The sequence below is a fragment of the Chelonoidis abingdonii genome, chromosome 14 (assembly GCF_003597395.2).
Source record: "Chelonoidis abingdonii isolate Lonesome George chromosome 14, CheloAbing_2.0, whole genome shotgun sequence".
In the NCBI taxonomy this organism is placed as follows: domain Eukaryota; kingdom Metazoa; phylum Chordata; order Testudines; family Testudinidae; genus Chelonoidis; species Chelonoidis abingdonii.
In genome coordinates this window covers 17,789,890-17,811,546 of record NC_133782.1, presented here as the reverse complement: position 1 = coordinate 17,811,546, position 21,657 = coordinate 17,789,890, and the positions used below count along the sequence as shown (strand labels likewise).

At 41.7% G+C, this 21,657-nt stretch overlaps 1 protein-coding gene across 1 annotated transcript in view; it reads left to right on the top strand.

Annotated features, from left to right (window-relative positions):
• The first annotated feature begins 400 nt into the window (after positions 1-400).
• Positions 401-21,657, top strand: part of ARFGEF2 (ARF guanine nucleotide exchange factor 2) — a 55,860-nt gene continuing 34,603 nt past the window's right edge. Inside the window, 6 exon segments of the mRNA XM_032767374.2 lie at positions 401-714; positions 9,335-9,365; positions 14,424-14,547; positions 15,779-15,925; positions 18,976-19,155; positions 20,118-20,337. Coding sequence (XP_032623265.1) covers positions 576-714; positions 9,335-9,365; positions 14,424-14,547; positions 15,779-15,925; positions 18,976-19,155; positions 20,118-20,337 — 841 coding nt within the window. The 5' untranslated portion in view covers positions 401-575.

The following is a 21,657-nucleotide window of genomic DNA, read 5'->3' as shown; positions in this document are numbered from 1 at the left end:
ATGGTGTCACACTGGTGCCTCCTGACTGTGGATATGGCTACACTGCCATCGTAGCACAGGCTATGCACACCCATACTAACTAGCATGGGTAACTGTTAGGGTTGCCAATTCTGGTTGGACGTATTCCTGGAGATTTAATCACAACACAATTTTAAATTAAAGATTAATCTTTAATTCCTGGAGACTCCAGCCCAGTCCTGCAGTGGTGGCTGAAGCAGTGTGACATGGACGAGGGGGCTCTTTCCCCTTTCCTCTGCAGGCCCCCAGTTCTGATCTCATCATCAACCCACACACGACGGCCACGCCTCTCCCATCACGCCACACCCACGCTCCCTCCCCTTTTCCTACCCCGCCCCCTCCGTCACCATTGGCAACTTTGTGGGGGGTCAGAGGTCACGCCGGAAGACTGGGGAAGGTAGAGTTGGAGGAGTCACGTGACGGATCCAATATGGCGGCGCCGTGTCCCTGCCGCTATTGCCGCTGCTGAGGGAGTCGCGCCTCTTCCAGATTATGGGGCCCCAAAGCTGCCGGAGCCTTTGAGCCCCGTTCTCCTCCCCCGGCGGGGGCCTTCGGCCATGCAGCCCCCGGCCCGGGAACACGACACTCGGACCAAGAGCATGTTCGTCTCCCGGGCCCTGGAGAAGATCCTAGCGGAGAAGGAGGCGAAGCGGTCCCCGTACGGCCAGCTGCGGAGAGCCTGCCAGGTGGCGCTGGGTGAGTCCGCGCCTGGCCCCGTTCCCCGGGAAGCCCCCGCCCCCGCGCGGCGGGGAGCCTGACTGGTGCGGGAGGGTGAGTCTGGATCGCCCCAGGTCCCCTGTATTCCCGGGGGGGGGGGTCATTCACCCTCCTTGGCAGCTGCGGGGACCCTGACAGGTGGCGCCGGGTGAGTCTGGATCAGGGTCACACTTCTCCTTCCTTTAGGGGGTGGCCATTTCGTTAGTGTGCCCCCGCCCCTGCAGGGGAGAGCCAGCCAGATGTGGCCGGGCGAGCTCTGCCGGGTTGGGAGTTCCCTACTTCCCCCAGTTGCGTAGAGCCAGCGTGCAGCCCGTCTCTGCCAATGGGCAGTAGCGTTATCGGTGACTGCGACTGTCATTAGTTACCATTCTGCAGGTTAATCTGCCACGTTGGATCCTCTTCGGTATCTGAGCAAACAGCGTGACTCTGGATCTTCCTGACGCTCAGAGACTCTGTTAGTCTCTGGACAAATTTGCTTAGGGGAAGGGAAATGAGGCCTTTTTTCCCCCCCTTAAACTCAAGAGAAAAGAACAAGGTCGAATTGATTTACTTCTGATGTTAATGTAAAATGTAAATGCTGTCTGTGGATTCTTCTTAAACTAGTTCAGGGGCCATACAGCTGGAAACCAGGAGGGACTGTCAAAAAACTATCAACTTTAAGAGCAGTTCTAGCAATCAAGCTGATAATTCTTTGACATCTCTCACATTCTTCAAATAATATGTTGGTTGAAAACTGTTAACTTTTCAGGCTTCTAGGTTGTGTCTGTAATGTTTTATTGAATTCCAAAAGTTCTTGAATTGACTGTTATTGCAGAAGTCTCTTGCAACTATAATTCTTCTATATCAGCCAATTTATTGGATTTGGGGAAAGTTACAGTGTATAGGATAATGGAAATTAGAGTTTGGGCAGGAGAGGAAATGGCATTAGGTCAACCAGTCCAGTTTTTATATTCAAAGTGACCTTTTTGTTTGTGTCCTTTAAAGGGATAACATCAACTTGAATTTTTTTTAATCAATTAAGTTTCAGGTCCTACGTTTACCCTGAAGTTACTTGTAAAGTCACAAACTGTAAAACCAAGTGTTGCTATTTTTGTTTTGTTACTTTTTTAGGTATATTTCCCATACAGCTGTGTGAAATACATAATAGGTGGAAAGAATCACTGAGAAGGCAGGGAAAACAATGAAACTGACTAGCCATGACATGCAGTCAGGTGCACTTTGTAAATAACTCCCCCCCCCCCCCAAAAAAAAAAAAGACACACAACACCCTGGCTCTACCTTACAGAAATATTCTGGAGTTAATTGTAGTAACAGTAGATTGGGAGGTGGGATCAGGAATCAGGTACAAATGTGTTCTGATTTTTTTAAAGCTGACTATTTCTGTTTTGTGGTGGTAGTATTATACGTATTACCTTAGCGACCCCAGACTCAGAAACACCAATGAGGATTTGGGCTCCATTGTGCTGGGTGCTGTACAAATGCACATGAAAAAATAATCTATGCCCCAAAGAGTTCACAATCTAAAGTGCCAGTCCTGGGATTGGATTTGTATATAGGCACAGGAGTGTGCACTGATCCAGTTATAGGGCTGTTGTCTAAAGTAGTAAGATGCAACAGCTGTGATAAATAACATGTTTTTGGTTCTTAAAAATGTGTTTAATAAACAAGATATTAATAATATGGATAATACAGTACTAGCTACCTGTAGATGTATTGATTTTGGTTTGACTGTTTATGACACTTGAAGTAAAACACAAAGCTGAAATCCTGTGATGCTAATTATGGGGGGGAACCCAATTTCATTGTACTCGTCTTTCACAGGATTATTTCTACTAGTGAATAATTGATAAAATGATTGTCTAGTTTCCTTTTGTTAAACTGCAGAATATCAAAAAGTACTTAAAAAGAGGAGTCAAAGACAATAGGGCTCTTAATAAAATTCCCTGTGGCTCAGGCCAAGAAAAGACTGATATAAATGAATTTGGAACTAATTTCTTGTATCATTGCACAAAGACTGTCTTTGGGGGAAACTGGTGGTAATGGTTGAGGTGAAGCTGACTTTGTTTCCAAACCTATGTCAGGGACAAAGTTGGGCCTGGGCAGATGATGATCTATTGCCCAACTATCCCTGCTCATGTAGAGCCTTGGTTGCTACATTGAAGGAATCTCTCCAAGTTATGTTTGGTGAGTGTTGCCAAATAACTTTTTCAGCAGCAACATGAGTACATTCTCTTCTATTTATGCATCCAGGTATTAATACTTCACTTACTAAATCTTACTTCATATCAGATGTCCTCCTTTCTATTCCAGGTGAAGGAAAATAAGTTACATTGGAGTTCGTTGATGTAATTCACAATTAATGAATCTTAAACTCTTTAACACGATTATTTTTAAATGACAAAACTATGCAGCCAGCCTGGTAGCAGATGAATGCATAGGAAATCTCACATGTATCTACACTTCACCTTTTTAGTTGTGTGTGTGAACACGTTAACTAAATTGACTCTAAAATCAAAGTTAGATAGGACTGCACAGTTGTTCCTTGTCCTGTTTAACCTTAAGCTGCAGTGACCTTCAACAAACATCTGTGTGGTGTATGATACAATTTTACAGTCTGGCTAGTTAACATAATTAACGTGATGAAACAAAACCCCTCAGTTTTACACTGTCTTCACTAGACTTCCTATATGGGGTTGTGTATGTATGTAACAGCTGTTATAACCCCAACATAGTCAATATGGGTCATTTAAAAACCAAAAAACAGACTCTTTCCTCCAATCTTGCCCTTTATCTAGTTAATATATGTTCTTGGTTGTCTTGACCAGTACTGGCTGAGAACAGGCAGGGTGTGCCTCCAAGCAGAGGGTCTTGCATCACCATCAGCAACTTTATCTAGAAAGGCTGAGGAAAACATTTCCAATAATATATGGAGATATACCTATCCCACAGAACTGGAGGGGACCCTGAAGGGTCATTGAGTCCAGCCCCCTGCCTTCACTAGCAGGGCCAAGTACTGATTTTGCCCCAGATCCCTAAGTGGCCCCCTCAAGCATTGAGCTCACAACCCTGGGTTTAGTAGGCTAATGCTCAAACCACTGAGCTATCCCTCCCTCTGTAAAACTATTCTGACTGTTAAACATAGTTTTGAATGTCATTGTCACAGGACTATCCAAGGCACAATCTTAATTATGTTAGCAAAATGATCTGCATTTATATTGAAAAAACAAAAATCATCAGGCAGGGATTAGATTTAGCTTGCATACAGCACCAGTATCTCTCTAGTACGGCTTGATCAAACTGTGCAGAATTGAAGCTTTAATAGTTTTGAAATAAAGTTTGTGGTCCTAATAGTTGCAAAGAAAATCACTTGAAGCTGACTGCCTGAGTCTGCAAATAAAAGCAACTCAGAGGAATGTGAAAATGCACTGTTCATTTAAAATGGTGTAAACTCTGAAGCCTAACATAACTGAAATCTCTTCATTAAGTGTCACTGCTGATTACATCATAGAAAGATTCAATTGTTTTGGGATTGTGGGCAGATCTTAAATTCCACTTTCCTTGCCTAGTCTGACTTTTGCACCTCAGTGTTTTGAACAAATAAAATATGGCTAGCAAAATGCCAGTATGTTAAGCAAATTATTCCTATCCTCAAAGTGTAGTGTATGTGAAGAACATTCTACTGTAGTGCTATATGTTCAGGCCACCATGCAGTAAGAGCAAGCAGATGATTTATCAACATGTGTCCTTTATTAACTATGCAGCAACAATTTTATCAAGTTATTTCCCATTTATTTCAGCTTCCAGCACAACTTGTAGAGTCCTCTTAAGGTAGCTTTGCCAGTTCAGTCACTATATTCAGCATTCCTATCACTGTGGCATCTAGACAGCAAAAGCAACAATCTTGTCTTCTATGGATTAAATTTGACTATTCCCTATTTCTTCTTGAGTTAGCCTTTGCTACCTGACATTATTTGCCAAAATAGAAAGGAATCCACCTGGTTCAACTTTTCTCTTCTGACTTTTGTTTCAGGAAGGTGGATTGCAGATACCTTTTTTCTGAAACTTCAAGATTTTTAAAGCATGAGGGGAGGGGTTTTGTTAAAAAATAGCCTCTTCAGTGGATCTTCACCCTCTGTGTATTTGGATTCATATTGTCTTGCTTTTGTGACCAAAAATAATTTTATTTCTGTTAACAGTACAGAATCAGCAGAGCTTAGGGAGAGTGGGAAGGATTCTATTCTAGCTTGTGTATCTGTAGCAGAAATGCTAGATTCTGGAATTAAAATGTAGCTATTGTTAGTGGTGATGCATGTGCCATAAAGCAAACAATTTGGCTCTTGGGTTCCAGCCTGGATTTGCAGGGCTAGTAGTTAAAAATCCATTTTCTTTGTAAACAGCTCAGTTATGTCAAAAGAGCGGCTCTCTGCGTTCTTTTTCCCTGATGAAATAATGCTCAGGATGTTTGGTTGTAATCTTATTCTTTCAACCCATTTAAAGGGCTAAAATAATACGAGCCTTTGTCTTTTTTTTAGAGTCCACGATTCTGGACTGCCTTTTTTTCTGCCCCACTCCCCCAAGAGTATACTGAGGCATAGTCCATCTTTTGAAAGAAGTAGGTTTGTCTTGGGCTGTTGCCAGTAGCATCGTGTGAGTTTGCCAGCAAAAGAAATTAATGTTATGCATTATGTTCTCACGTTGACGTTAGGCAAATCTCTTGATGTGGGGTATGTCCCAGAATGATTTTTAAACTCACAGGCTTGTGTTGTGAAACTACTGTATCCTGTATTCCATGGAATTTTACATAAGGGGATGCTGGCATGCCACAGAGGGGCCAACATTTAACTCTTCTTGCCCAATAGTGCTGTACAGAAAACGACATGGAATGCTTGTGGTGTGCTAGTACTATCACTGGTTTACAGATGGTGTAACTGCAGTAGAGCAATTAAATGAATGGGCCAAGTTTCCACGGTGAGTCAGTCTCAGAGCCAGAACTGGAATTTAGCTAATTTTCCTCTTGATCCTAGAATGTCTCTGGACACTTCCTGAATGGGTCCTGCCATGCTTTAAATCTGAGCTGAGGGGACTGTCTAATATTATATCTTGTGTTTAAAGCTTTTGCTTACTCTTCTGCATTATCCTTGAAACAGAATGCCTTATGCAATGACTGGTGATAATAGATCTCAAATCATCAGCTCAAAAGTTCTGGAAAAATATATAGACTTGTATGTTCAGTGAGTATTGGTGTGCAGGATTTTAATACTAAAACTGTGTGGATATTAACCTTATGTCAGAATTGTGACGGGGAAACAGCTAGTATATGATTCATAATAAGGAGTGTATTTTGAGCCTTGAATACTGAGACGTAAGAGAGCTTCCCTTGCTATCTGATGGAATACAGGAAGTAGCTAAGGCAAGTTCTATTCAGTTGGAAACGTCATTTTTCGTTGGTCTGCAAACTTCAGTCTAGTATCTGCTGCAGCATTAGAAGGGAAAACAGACAGCTCTGATCCATTTAAACAAGATTTGATTACATGCAAGATAAATCAATTTAGTGGGAGAAGGAAACTCAGAAACAAATGATTTGAACTATGTGGGAGATTGAGGGCTTATTTAAATGGGGAAGTTATTTTCGGAATAAGGTAGGGTGTGAATTGAAAGTGCTATAGTTAAGGCTACGTTTTAGTGAAAGGTATTTTTAGTAAAAGTCATGGGCAGGTCACAGGCAGTAAACAAAAATTCCCGGCCCGTAGCCTGTCCATGACTTTTACTATATACTCCTAACTAAAACTTGGGCCAGCGGGCTGCGGGTGCTCGGGTGTGCCCTAGGAGCTGCCTTTGAAGATGTAAACTAAACTGGAAAGAGGGAATCTTCTTCTGGGAATAAGAGTTACATGTGGAGTTATTCTGGAATGGCTATGCTGGTTAAATTCCTTTCATAACCAAGCCCTTGCTTTACCTGCTGTTTGAGCCAAGAAATGGCTAGCCTAAATAGTAGGAGATAAGCCTCGTTGTGTAAGAGTGATAGTGAGCAATTTACATACAAGCATGCCTCATTCAGAGAATGATTAACTCTGTGTAATTCTAACAAAATAAAAAGGTTAGCTGAAAGTAAGACTTAGCTGCGAAGTTCTTTTATGACAAAATGAGCATTAATGACCTCTACCAAACTCAATGACCACATGAGCTCTGTCTCCCCTGCCCCACCACCTTGGGCTGCTGCCATAGTTTCCTTTGGTAGACTATATAACCCAGCCCAGTGTCTATCCCATCTCTCTCATACATGCTTAACTTTACTAATATGAGTGATCTCACTGAAGCCAATAGGACTATTCATGTGAGTAAAGTTAGTTTAATCAACACAGAGTATTGTTTATCTGGCTTTTGATAACACTAGAAGGAGAAGCCACCACCTGTTATAAACCTTTTGTTTTTCTTTCTGAAATTTAAGATCTGATCAGCAAGCAATCATTTCTTATCATTGAAAACATTGCAAAAATACTGCTTACAGCTGTGCGAGGTCTACACTGAAACCTGTTTGACAGGACCACTCAGCAGTCATCTCATAATAAAACTGAATTTCTATAGTTCCTGCCATCCAGGGAGCTCAACACATTTTATACATTAAGCTACACTACCCACCTGTATCTCAACAGACCACATGGAAACAGGATAGCTAGCCATGACATACTACGGATCTCTTTACATGCTTTTCAAGATCTTGCACTTCATTAACTCGAAGGATGTTACTCAATCTTGCTGCTGCCTCTGATGCTATTCTGTGCAGAACAGGTAAGATATTGTCCAAAGAGTTCAGTCTGTTCTTGTGCCATTGCTCATTGCTGGAGTCTGTCCCTTCCCTTCTTTTAACCGCTGAACACATTGACCTGTGGTAGTGTGATATGGAAGGATAAGTGTGGTATTAGGAGTCGAATGTTCCAAGTTCCAATCCTGGCTCTGTCACTAACTGATCTTATGCAGGTCACTTCCTCTCTCTTCCATCTCCCCATGTGTAAAATGGGGATAATAGCACTAATTCACTTATCTAGTTTACAGGCACCCTGAGGATTTATTCTTGTAATATGCTGTCTATAAATGCTAAATATATGTAAGGGATGTATAGTTGTCTGGAACACTGAAAGTTACAGTACCAGTCAAAAGCATCTCTTGTTTAGCTGTGGTGTGTTTTACAATGAGATTCTGCAGCAAGTGCCCCATCTTGGTCTAGTACAAACAATAGAGAAAACCAGGTAGAAGCTTCTCCTTCCCCTCCCCACCACTCCCACCCCAGTCTCAGTGACTGCTTTTTGTTTACCCTAGCACTTCTCAGAAGTGTGAGAAATGTCTGAAGTTTGGGTAGACAAGGCCCAATTGTGGGTCAAATTGTAGGAAGGCTAAATGAGCTTGAGGGGTTGATTAGAAGGGCGTTGGAATGAGAAAGAGCTGTTGGGTATGTAATATTGTTCAGAACTGTGGCACTGAGACACGGACAGAAGCTACAGAAACAGTGGGAGGAGGAAGGATCCAAGATTTAGAAAACGTCAATGTCTTTTTCTGTAAAATGAGTCTAATATCACCTGGAAAGTTGGGAGGCCTAACTAGGTTGTTAAAGCATTTTGATATCTTCGGATGGAGAGCGCTGTCAAAGTTCAAAATGTAATTCTGGAATAATAATGATCTATCAATTGTAACCCATCATTGGTGCCACAGTGTCACCAATTCACGGTGACACGGTAACGTAAGTACATGAATCATGAAAATATGTATTCTGGGCTACTTGAGAAAGGTTGGAGCGATGGCACCCAAGATTAATAATATTACCATGACACTGGAGGGGTCCATTGGAGAAATATATCTGACACCACAGAAATGTATCACTATTTAAACATGGTGTTTCACAGACAACTACAGGCTCCAAGTGAAGGAGGTATGATGATAGCGTTTGAGTCCTGGAATGCTCATAGGAGCTCCTTGCGTTCCTCCGTTCACTTACTATTCCTTGCATAGTAGCGCTCCTGAGAATGAGCAAAGTTGTTAGGATACTCAGGTGACACCAAAGTCATCTGAATTTGTGCAGATCTAGTCCAAGGCTAATGACACTCCTCCAAAGGTGGTTTTGAAGAGCAAGTACAGAGTGAATTGCCCATTGTGCAGGATTATCACTTGAAACAAGTTAAGATACCGATAGTATCCTGTCAGGGAGTTATGAGTATAAGGCTGCCGTCCACAGCTAGTGAAAATTAAGTCACTGTTAAAGTACTGGGATCTTAGATTATTATGTGCTCTGATTTCACTGTGAGTGTGGCGTAAAGGCTAAGTAACATTTGCCATGTGTACTTCGGATTGGTGATGAGGTTTGCTGTGTTGACACTCCTGAAAATTTACTGTATTTAAAAAGTTCTGCTGTTAGTGTACATCCAAGCAGATTTATTTATGTTTTGGAAACTTTGTTTAATGTACAACAGAAGGAATAGCAGACACTAATGATATATAACTTCTAGTTTACTTTATGACGACTGGCATGTACATTCAGAAGGTGTAAGCACCATTTCCATTGAATGTTGTGGTATCTTCATTGTTCTGCCTTTTTCTTTTTTCCTAGATGAAATAAAAGCAGATCTAGAAAAACAAAGGTAAGTTCTTAATACAACTTATAGCAACTTCTCTTGCTGCTATTTGTCAAAGATTGCACAGTAGTGAGTGTGCAAGTATCTGAGCAGCAATTTTTGCAAGGTACAAACAAGCTAGCTTATTGGGGAGAGTTTGAATAGCTTTGGTACTGTCTGTGTAAGGAAACCTGTATGTGGAGAGTACTAATTATGTAATGCTCGTGGTTGTGGGTAATCAAGTCGTAACTGCCAGCACATTTCATTACAGATAACTGCCACATTTCTGAAGGATACCAGTTTTTTACTTCCTTTCGTTAACTAGGTTTGTCTCTTAATAGTCATGACTTAACCATATTTGTTCATAGAAAATCCTAGTCTCTTCTTTTTATGGTTTTGTGTTCAGTAATGCATGGTTTTAGTTGTTTTGATCACAAATGCTGGTCTGCGATAACATTTAATTAGCTACAGGTCAGCCAAGTCACTGGATTTCTTTCCGACATTAGCAGCTGTGTGAATCAGTGTTGTTACATCATATCTAGTTGTCTCTCTGTGTGTGTGTGTGTGTGTGTGTCTCTCTCTCTCTCTCTCTCTGGGATGGTATACCTAGATTAATAGTATCTTAATGGGAAAATCTTTACGTTCTATGCATCCCACAGTATGTTAGGATGGTGTTTCGGAGTTGTATGGGGATAAGCTGACAAATGGTAATGTTCTAAAACTTAATAAAGCGGAATCTAATAAAATGTTTAAGTAATACTGTACCTAAATTGTTAGTAACAGCTAGAGATGGCTTTCGTGGAAGAAAAATAGGAGTGTGTGCACCTGCTTAAGATCTAAGTGCAAAATTAAAAGTACTTCCCAAAAGATTCTTACATTTCTTGGCGGTATAGGGAGGGGGAATTCAGGACCAACAGAAGGTGTTTTAGTCTCTGAGATCTTTCCCTAATTGTATCACATTTAATTGTATTTCCTTTAGAAATGAAGTTTCAGTATGAACATCAAAATATAATCTGAGGGCTGTAGTTTTTCTCTTTGAATTAAGAGCAGATTTATGGCCCTATAAAAATTCAGTAGTCATCTGAATCTGTGAATCACAAACTGAGTGGAAAATTGGAGAGATTAATTGTCAAGGCCTATTTACCTGTTAATGCTAAGAGAAGCTACACTTAGTGAAACACTCTGACAGGAGTAAAGAGCAAGATGAAAAGCACTACTAATTCCTAAATGGATAAATAGCAGTTAAAATTTATTTTCACACTTGAGTCCTAATCTTCAGCTAGTATATATGTCATAGTTTCACAGATTTACATCCATGGTGTCTGTAAATCAGTTTCCAAAATCGTTACTGGTTTTTCCTCTTGCTCTGGTACCTGCCAAGAATAAAAATGTCCATCTCAGTCTCAATACTTGTTTTCAGATTGCCAGTTCGGAAATACAAGGAATTCATAAAGATCTCTTTAAAAAAAATATTAGCAAACACATGGTCTGCTGGCCAATGACTGAACACTTTTCCATTTATTAGCATTTTCACTTCTCATAATGTTGCTTGTTACTTAAAATATTTTAAGTAAAGTCACCAGTTCCCCAGAAAGCTTCACATGGTCTTTATAGAGCTACTCTTTGTTATCACCAAGATTGTAGAATTGTAAGACTGGAATGGACCTTGAGAGGTCTACTAGTCCAGTCCCCTGCACTCAAGGCAGGAATAAGTATTATCTCTAGGCCATCCCTGACAGGTGTTTGTCTATCCTCTCTTAAAAATCTCCAATCATGAACATTCTACAACTCTCCGGGGCAATTTATTCTAGTGCTTAACCACTCTGACAGTTAGGAAGTTTTTCCTAATGTCCAATATAAACTGCCGTTGTTGCAATTTAAGTCATTTGCTTCTTGTCCTATCCTCAGAGGTTAAGGAAAACAATTTTTCTCCCTCCTCCTTGTAACAACCTTTTATGTACTTGAAAACCATTGTTATGTCCCATTCTCTCCCCTCCTCACCACCCAGTCTTCTCTTCTCCATATGAAACCCAATTATTTCAATATTCTCTCATGAGTCATGTTTTCTAGACCTTTAATCATTTTTGTTGCTCGTCTCTGGACTTTCTCCAATTTGTCCACAACTTTCCTGAAATGTGGCACCCAGAACTGGACACAGTACTCCAGTTGAGACCTAATCAGCATGGAGTAGAGCAGAAGAATTACTTCTCATGTCTTGCTTACACACTCCTGCTACTCAGCCGAATGGTGTTTGATTTGTTTTTTTGTTTTTTTTTTTTTTTTTTGCAATACGGTTACACTGTTGACGCTCATGTAGCTTATCAGAGGGTAGCCGTGTTGTCTGATCTGTAAAGCAGGCAGAGAATTCTGTGGCTAGCGGTCGGTAGTTTTCGTATAGGGTGGTGTTAATGTGACCATCACTTATTTGCACCGTGTGCTAGAAAGTGGACCTCCGTGGTAGGTTGGTCCAGGCTGAGGTTGATGGTGGGTGGAACTGTTGAAATCGTAGTGGATTTTTCCAGAGTACCTTCCCATGGGTCCAGATGTGAAGATGTATCAATGTAGCTAGGTAGAGAAGGGCGTGAGTGGCGAGAGGCTGGGAAGCGTTGGTCCAGTCAGCCTAAAAATATGCTATTGTGGGGCCATGCGGGTGCCCATAGCAGTGCACTGATCTGAGATATATATTGTCATCAAATTGATAGTTGTGTGTGGTGAGTATAAAGGCACAGAGCTCACAAGCCAGTTGTGCTGTGGCATCATCAGGGATACTGTTCTGGCAGCTTGTATTTCATCTGTTGTGGGATGTTTGTGTAGAGAGCCTCTAATCCATGGTGGTAGGATGGGTTTTCTGGGAGGTGACCAATGCATTGTAGTTCCTCAGGAAATCAGTGGTGTCACGAGATAGCTGGAGCGCGTGGCATGGGTCTGAGAGAGAGTCCACATATCCACTCACTCAGTAGAGAGTCCACATATCCACTCTACTCAATCTACACGGGAGGTCCATTTTCCAGCACCACGGTGCAAATAAGTGTGGTCACTTAACACCCTATATCGAAAAACCTACCGACCGCTATGCCTACTTCATGCTCCACTTCATCCCGGGCACATCACAACGATCCTTGTCTACAGCCAAGCATGAGGTACAACCGATTGCTCTAACCTCAGGACAGGACCAACACCTGCAAAATCTCACCAAGCATTCTCAAACTACAATACCGACGAGGTTAGGAACAGATCACAGAGCCAGACGTGTACCAGGACTCCGATGCAAGACAAACCAAGAAAGAAACACACAGGACTTCACTGGTCATCACATACAGCCCCAGCTAAAACCCCTCCAACGCAATCACAGGTCTACAACTCATCCTGGACAATGTTCCCACACTTCACAGGCCTTGGGGGCAGACCAATCCTGGCCACCAGCAACTGCCAACTGAAACATATTCCACGCACTGCCACCGCCCTAGAACTCGCTAGGAACCCAATCCATGGCAACAACCCGAGGCCAACGTCTGCCCACTTCACCACCGGCGCACCATCACAGGACTACCCAGATCAGCCACTCCATCCCGTTTCATCAACTGACAGTCCGACCAAGTAATTGATACTCATCATTGCGCAGCAGCCCCTCTGCTTGTCACGTGCCAAAACTGGACGTCTCGAAAAAGATACAATGGACACAAATCAGATATTAGGAAGGACTTACAAAGAACCTGTAGGGAGGCCTTCAACCTCTGGCCACATTATGCAGCCTTAGGTGCCATCTTGCTGTCAAACAAACTTAGGCCGCTTCAGAAGAGAAACTGCTGAGCTTCAATTCATCTGCAAATTTGACACCATCAGCCCAAGGTTGAACAAAGACTGTGAATGGCTTGCCAACTACAGAACCAGTTTCTCCTCCCTTGGTTTTCATGCCTCAGCTGCTAGAACAGGGCCTCATCCTCCCTGATTGAACTAACCTTGTTATCTCTAGCTTGCTTGCTAGCATATATATATATATATATACCTGCTCCTGGAAAATTTCCACTACATTCATCTGACGAAGTGGGTATTCACCCAAGAAAGCTCATGATCCAAAACGTCTGTTAGTCTATAAGGTGCCACAGGATTCTCTGCTGCTCATGTAGCTTGTGCTCCATTATGACCTCAGATCCCTTTCCACAGTACTCTTCCCTAGGCAGTCATTTCCATTTTCCCCTCTCCCCCCAGCAGCTTGTTACTCTGTCAAAGAAGGCTGTTAGATTGGTTTGACATCATTTGTTCTTGACAAATCCAAGCTGACAGTTACTTATCACCTTACTTATATTCTAGGTGTCTGCAAGTTGATTGCTTAATTATTTCTCCACTATCTTTCTGGGTACTGAAGTTAAGCTGACTGGTCTGTAATTCCCTGGATTGTCCTTATTCCCCTTTTTTATAGATTTGACACTGTATTTGTCCTGTGGAATCTCATGGGTCTTCCATGACTTTTAGAAGATAATTGCTAATGGCTCAGATATCTCCTCAGTCAGCTCCTTTATTCTAGGATGTATCTCATCCGGCCCCGATGATTTGAAAACAGTAATTCTTAACTTTCCTATTTTAGCCTCTGAGCCTACCTCATTTTCACTGGCATTCATTAAGAGATTTCCAATTGCTACTAAACTTTTTGGTGAAAACTGGAGGGAAAAAAAAGTTATTTAGCACTTCCGCCATTTCCACATTTTCTGTTGTTGTCCACCCTTCCTCTCCCCTTCTCCCCCCGTGAAATCAATTGTTGAATTAGTGGGCCTGGTTTTTCTCTTACTTGTACTAGTATAAATGGAGAGTAACTCCACTGAAACCACAATGGCTTAAAATAATATAGGCGAAAGGAGAATTTGACTGTGTGCTATTTGTGAGGAGGGTATCAAAATGAATAGCTGTAATATAAGAAAACTGAAGTTGGATTGTAAAGTAGGTTGAGTCTTCACGGTTTAAAAATGTATTCACTTTGTGGGGAGAAACTTGCATTCCGTTTACATGCTGCTGTGCGCCACTTTATATCTGCTTTAATTTTGAAGAAGGTGAAAATGTAGTAGTAATCTTTTTTTCCTCTTAAACTAGGCAAGGCGCTGTCTCTCCACCAAAAGCAAACTTCATAGAAGCAGATAAGTATTTCCTTCCATTTGAGCTGGCCTGCCAATCAAAGTCCCCACGCATCGTCAGTACCTCACTAGACTGCTTGCAGGTAAGTATTCTGTTTAAATGGGAATAGCGTGAGGTATTATGGGCAAAATTGCAGGTTTAAAATCTTGTGTCCTTTTTATTAGTGATCGTGACAGTGAAGGAGTGAATTTAGCCAGAACATGCACAATTGCTCTGACAAAAGTCATTCTGTATTTACTCCTGCTGGAATTCTGTGCCACTGCACAATGGAGAGTTAATATTTTCTGCAACATTTTATCTCCTTTCTCTCTCTCTCTCTCTCACACCCACACACCCTTACCTCTCAGCACTCCTGCCGGCCATCAGCCCCGGGTGGCTGGGGTGCCAGGAGTGTGATTGTATTGTGTTGTTTTGTCAAAGCAACACATCATTTTTCAGAATTTTAAAATACTGTGCACAGAATTTTTATTTTTTTGGTGCAGAATTTCCCCAGGAGTACTTTATATATGTAAATAACACAAAATAGGGCTTTACAAAACTTGGCTGAGAAATCTTGCTGTGATCTGAAAGCTTGTCCCCAAAAGATCCTTTTCAGCTGCCTTTCTTGAAGCAGTTTTTGAACTAAAGAAGCATGTGTCTGCTTTAGCTTTTCAGGCACTTCACCATTTTACATAAAGTGGTAAAGCATTCTGTATAAAGAGTTGTACGTGGAAACTAGCATTCCTAATGGGGCCATTGTAGTAAACCCTTAAATTGCCTTGTCGCACCAACTTGAAGTCAGTTGGAGTTTTGGGTGCAGGATCAGGGCCTCTGATTATTGTCCCTTTTTTTTTTTTTTTTTTTTTTTTAAATCAGCTTTTTCTAATAATTTAAAAGGGCTTTTTCAGGAATTTCACTCTTTAAGCAGACTTGGTCTTTCTGGAGTGTTAAAAATAACTCCAAAAACCAAAACTTGTTCATTATAGCAGAAAATTTTGCTAATGCATATTTGTATTCTATTGACTATAATATTGATTGGCATGAAGTCCTTTTATGATGGCATTTTGTATCTACCTGCTCATTGCTGGTACACAGCTTGCAAAGGAGACATTAAGCTGTTTAACTTGGAAAAATATTTGATTTCTTTTAAAGCTTTAGTTGGCTGACATATGGACAGTCCAAGCCTACATGTGACTCAGCCTGGTCTGGCTCATTTTTGTGCTGTCAGCAGAGTTGAACATTGGTTAGGAGAACCATATACAAAAAGATTTTCCTGCACTGTATTGCAGGTGTCTTGGAACTGACAATGTGTATTCTCTATTCTCTCGACTTAGAAACTCATTGCATATGGACATATCACTGGCAATGCTCCAGATAGTGGAGCTCCTGGAAAGCGCCTGATTGACCGGATAGTTGAGACCGTTTGCAATTGCTTTCAGGGTCCTCAAACAGATGAGGGAGTGCAGTTACAAATAATTAAGGTATTTCCGTTCACTGTTTTCTAAGGTTCATTTTAGGAATTTGTTTGCTTAATGGAAAGTTCGTTCCATCTTGCATGTTACACTGCAGCAATAGAATTCCTAAATCTGAAAGCCTGTTTAAGGGCCAAATTCTTCACCTGCTTACACTTTATGCAGTCTCGTTGATTTCAATGGGGTTTTCAAAGGGTATAAACTGGTAAGGAATGGGGACTATAAATCTATTTCTTTTGATAAAAAGTAAAACAAATTGATCAGCAATTACTTGAGACTATAAAATTAGAGGCATATGTCGATGGCTCAGTAGATATTAGTCCACCCTACACTCTGCTCAGAGGGTCTGGCATGCTATAGTAGCATCACTAGTCTGGTTCTGGTCCAGGAATATTAGAGTATTGCAGGTGAGAGCAGAAGTTTGCTTGGTGGAGATCTAATAATTTGATGCCAAATGTTAAAGCTTCCATTGGTGGCCTGGTGTACACTACGCGTTTAAACCGATTTTAGCAGCGTTAAACCGATTTAACTGCGCACCCGTCCACACTACGAGGCCCTTTATATTGATATAAAAGGCTCTTTAAATCAGTTTCTGTACTCCTCTCCAACGAGAGGAGTAGCGCTGAAAATTGGTATTACGGCTAGAGGCTGGATTAGGGTTAGTGTGGCGATCGAACGGTATTGGCCTCTGGGCGGTTCCCACAGTGCTCACTGTGACCGCTCTGGACAGCATTATGAAACTCGGATGCAGTGGCCAGTAAACAGGAAAAGCCCGTGAAACTTTGATTTTCATTTTCCTGTTTGCCCGGCGTGGAGCTCTGCTCACATGGTGGCAATGCAGTCCCAAATCGAAAAGAGCGTCAGCATGGATCGTACGGGAGATACTGGATCTGATCGCTGTATGGGGAGACAATCTGTTCTATCAAGCTCCGTTACAGAAAGACGATGCCAAAGCATTTGGAAAAACAAATATCTCAGCACTACAGTTCTGCGTGACTTGCGTAACGGGAGGCCAGAGACTCAAATGGACGCTCATGGAGGGAGGGAGGGAGGGGGTACTTGAGGACTCCAGCTATCCCAAGTCCCAGCAGAGTCTACAAAAGTATTGCATTCTGGCTGAGCTCCCAATGCCTGTAGGTCAAACACATTGTCCGGCGTGTTCAGGTATAGTGGGTCGTTCAATTTACCCCCCCCTCCGCACATGAGAAGAGAGGGAAGAATAGTTTTTGACTCTTTCAATGTCACCCTATATCCTCTGAATGCTGCACTGGTAGATGCGATGCTGCAGCAGTGAAGGCAGTATCCGGTCCGTCTCCCTTCCCTGTTTTGGCGATAGCTGGAGTATCTGGTTGTCACCATCGCCCGTTCAGTGCCTGGCTGGCTCAGGTGTAGCTGGCCGGGGCGCTGGGTTAAAACAGGAACGATCCTGTCTTCCGTAGATGGTCGTACACGCGGGTACATCGTTCATCTCACTGGGGGTCTGAGCTCCATCAGGTCCCCTCCCTTTCCTGTGTAAAGTAAGAGTGTCCTGGTTACCTGCCTGTTGGACTGATCTAGCACAGGCATGCTGGCGTCTTCCCCCGCACGCTTAAGATTTTTCTTGGCATAGCTCGGGGCTGCTTGTGCCTCCCCTATTTTATTCGACTCAACAGTCTCTCTGGTCTTATCCTGTCATTCTTTATATTCTTCGACAATAGGGGGGACATTGGTCCACGGGAGCCAGGCGGTTGGGGGAGGGAAGCAATGGGTGGGAATGTTGCGGGGCATTCCCCCGTTGAATGGCATGTTAGCTCATATCTGCAGGATTCTGGATTCATTCGAGGCTTGTGCATCTCTGTACACTGGTTTCGCTTAGGACACTGCCCTCATATTCATGGCAGGACTGACTCGCTCGTTTTGTGAGAAACCATAAAGGTAGGAGTGACTTGAGGGAGTCTCCCTAGGTTTTGCTTTTGCCGCTCCGGCTTGATGTCAGCCAGGCGAACCGCATGTATAGCAGCAATCATACAGTAGGGGACAGTATAACCGTCGGCTCATGTGCTCATATGGTGTAGGGCACCGGCAGCCAGACGGTAATTGAACGGCTGAGAGGAGCTCATCTTCTGCTATCGCATGCAAAAGCTAGATAGAATGGGCTGCTGTGTAGCGCTGGAGTTTGCCTTTGTCTCGTGGCACGGCAGTTTAATTATTTCATATGGTGACTTGTAAAAAAGGAAGAAAAAAAAATAAAAAATTAATAAAATGGGCCATGGGGTCGGTATGCTAGGCGTCGTGCCAGCAGGGTCCAGGGAAAGAGAGGGCGCTAAGAGATTGGATTGTTTTGTTACGCATTTGCTTTCCCGGAGGAAGGAATGACTGACGACATTCACCTAGAACCACCCGCGACAATGATTTTTGCCCCATCAGCCACTGGGCTCTCAACCCAGAATTCTGAGGGGTGGGGGAGACTGCGGGAACTATGGGATTGCTATGGAATAAGCTACCCACGGTGCAACGCTCCGGAAATCGATGCTAACCTCGGACCATGGACGCACACCGCCGAATTAATGTGCTTAGCGTGGCCGCGTGTACTCGACTTTATACAATCTGTTTTATAAAACTGGTTTATGTAAAATCAGAATAATCCCATAGTGTAGATGTACCCATATATTGGTCAAAGAAAGGAATCTGTGACTGATTGTGAAGGTGGAGAGAGTCCTTATTTTCGTTACAATATGTTGTCTTTGATGCAAACATTGACATACTTTTAAAATAACTCCATGGAATAGTTCATTTGATATCTCCAATCTCTTTACAAATTTCAGCTATAAAATCATAGGGTTAGAAGAGATTGTAGGGTTTGTTGTGTAAACTTCCTCCAGTCAAAGTTTGATTTCAAAGAAATAGTCTTATAAAGGTAGATTGGAGTAGACGTGTATTCCATAACAAAGCCACAGCCTACTTGTAGGCTTTACACTTACCTGTGTAAATCTTCTAAAATATGGTTGTTCCTACTTGTTTAGATTTGTCTTACTCTGTGTGTGTGTGTGTGTAATGGTTTTTATTTGTTTGTTTTTTAGGCTCTTCTTACTGCTGTGACATCTCCATATATAGAAATTCATGAAGGAACCGTCCTTCAGACTGTTAGAACCTGTTACAACATCTATCTAGCCAGTAAAAATCTCATTAATCAGACTACTGCCAAGGCTACCCTCACTCAGATGCTGAATGTTATTTTCACCCGGATGGAGAATCAAGCTGTATGTCATTATTGCCTTTATCAATCCATCTTCTTTAATGTTTAACCTTGAAAAATGAACGCGCTACTCTACTTTTTTTTTGTGCTGTTTTGATACAATATCTCTTGCTTGGTAGTAAAGAAAATCTGGGCCAAATTCTGATTTGAAATGTGTTATTGGTAACAGAATTTGACCCTGTAACTTATGCTTAACAGAGCTGCATAAAGAAATGGGGACACACTCTAGAATAAAGCTCCCTCCCCCTGACCACTATGAAGGGACTTTTTATTCTCGATTTGCCCTCAGAGAAATTGTGCTCTTTTAAATGTCAAGAAAACATAGCTCTATTAATTTTTGCTAATCAAATACCATACATGCAGGCATGCTTACAAAAATGTTTGGTTTGATCTTCAAAATAAAGCAGTTCATTACACACGCAAAGTATAGAGGAGACTTTAGACAAATGCAGATGTAACTTTTTATTAAACATGATTTAGTGATTCAACTCAGTAATAATCAAAATTTGAAAGTAAGGGAAAAACAGGGCTCAAATTTGAAGGGGGTTATGTTTATGCAAAGCTAATCTGTCAAGTGTAATAAAGCAGCTTGAATAAAATTTAAGATGAAAAATCCACAAAGCTTGTAGCTAGAGCAGAAAGATTGGTTTCTAATTAAAGCAGAGGTAGTGAATAGGCAGACCGAGGGCCGAATCCGGACCACCAGACACTTTTGAACAGACCCTGAAATCTTTTTATTTACTTACCATTATTGGGGTTTTTTTTTATTTTCTTCTTCTTCTCTGGAGTCTGTACCTTGACCAAGAAATTTGGACCTGGCCAAAAAATAGACTACCTCTGCCTTAAAGTGTGAACTTGTATATATTCTTGGTGTATTTCACTGTCTGATGCTTAAGTTATGTGTTAAACTTCTCTTTGCTCTATTATGGGGTGGTTTTGGAGAGATAGTATTACCTTGTTTTTTAGGTACAAGAGGCCAGAGAATTAGAAAAAACAAATCAACAAAAACCCCAATCTCCCATGATTCAGGATGTTGCAGGATCTCCGAAGATTAATCTACTGCGACACAGCCAACAGGAAGGGAAACCTTCAACCCCTGAAAAAACAGATTTAACAAATGGCGAGCCTGAGAGAACCGAAAATGCAGACCAAAAGCCAGAAAGAGATGTGACTCCTTCTGTCTCCGGTACATAAGATCATGTTGCTTGTGCTGACTTGCAGTAAAATAAGTTGCCCACAGGGGTAACTTCTAAGTGTATCCCTATACATTCTTTAAACTCTCATCTTTTTTTAATGGCTCATTAAATCATGAAAATAAGGCTACATCTACACTACAGGATAAATTCGTATTAGCTTAAACCGATTTTATAAAACAGATATTATAAAGTCAATTGTGCGCGTCCACACTAGGCACATTAATTCGGTGGTGTGCGTCCATGGTCCGAGGCTAGCGTCGATTTCTGGAGCGGTGCACTGTGGGTAGCTACTGTAAAATAATGAGGCCAATAACGTCGATTTGCATCCACACTAACCCTAATCCGATATAGTAATATCGATTTTAGCGTTACTCCTCTTGTTTTGTAGGAGTATAGAAATCGATTTAAAGAGCCCTTTAAATCGATATAAAGAGCAGTGTAGTATGGACGGGTGCAGCGTTAAATCGATTTAACACTTAAAATCGGTTTAACAGCCTACTGTAGACCAGGCCTAACACTGCCTTTCTTTTGGCAGTCAGGTCTGTCTCCCCTCTCCTCCCTCCTGTTCTTTACTTCAGAGCACAACCCACCATGGCTCTAATTTCTTGGTGTGAAAAAGCATGATCATGTTAGAGAAGTTATTGAAATGGGGGGTTTAGTTCCCATAAGTATAAGTCTTATCTAGCTCTGTAACTGCCAAGACAAATATTCTAGGATAAAGCATTTACAGCATTTGTCTTGCAGACTTGTCAGAGAAAGTGGATAGATATCCTTGGGACTCAGACATTTTCTTTACCAAAGTGTAACCACTTTGAAATAAGTGAAATGTTAGTCTTGGACTACTTGGTAATATAAAATCTGTGTGTGCAGAGTTGTGCTCGGTTTTTACTTCTTGTTTTCAGTTGGGGGGTAAATGAGGGGGGCGGGAAGAATGGAGAAGGTGAGGTAAGGTGTCTAGAAACAGCCAAAGCTAGTTGAAAGTCTTACGGGGAAAAAATAGGATATGAACATCTACTTCAAAGATTTTCATAATGCTACACACAAGGGTCAGAATTAAGGCTGCGTCTGCAACCTCCATTTGGGCATTTCTTAATCTTTGCTTGACTTTCATACTTAATGTTCTTTACTGTAGGTATTTTGTTATATTCTGTAAAATAGTACTATTAGCAAATCTGTGCTTATTCACTAATATTTGACCATAGTAAACAAAATGTAGTGTTACCCACATAGTGTGGTGGGGAATGTGTGTATAAAATGCTTTTAAAAGAAAACACTAAATTGCAGTATTCTTCTTACCTCCCCCACAAAAA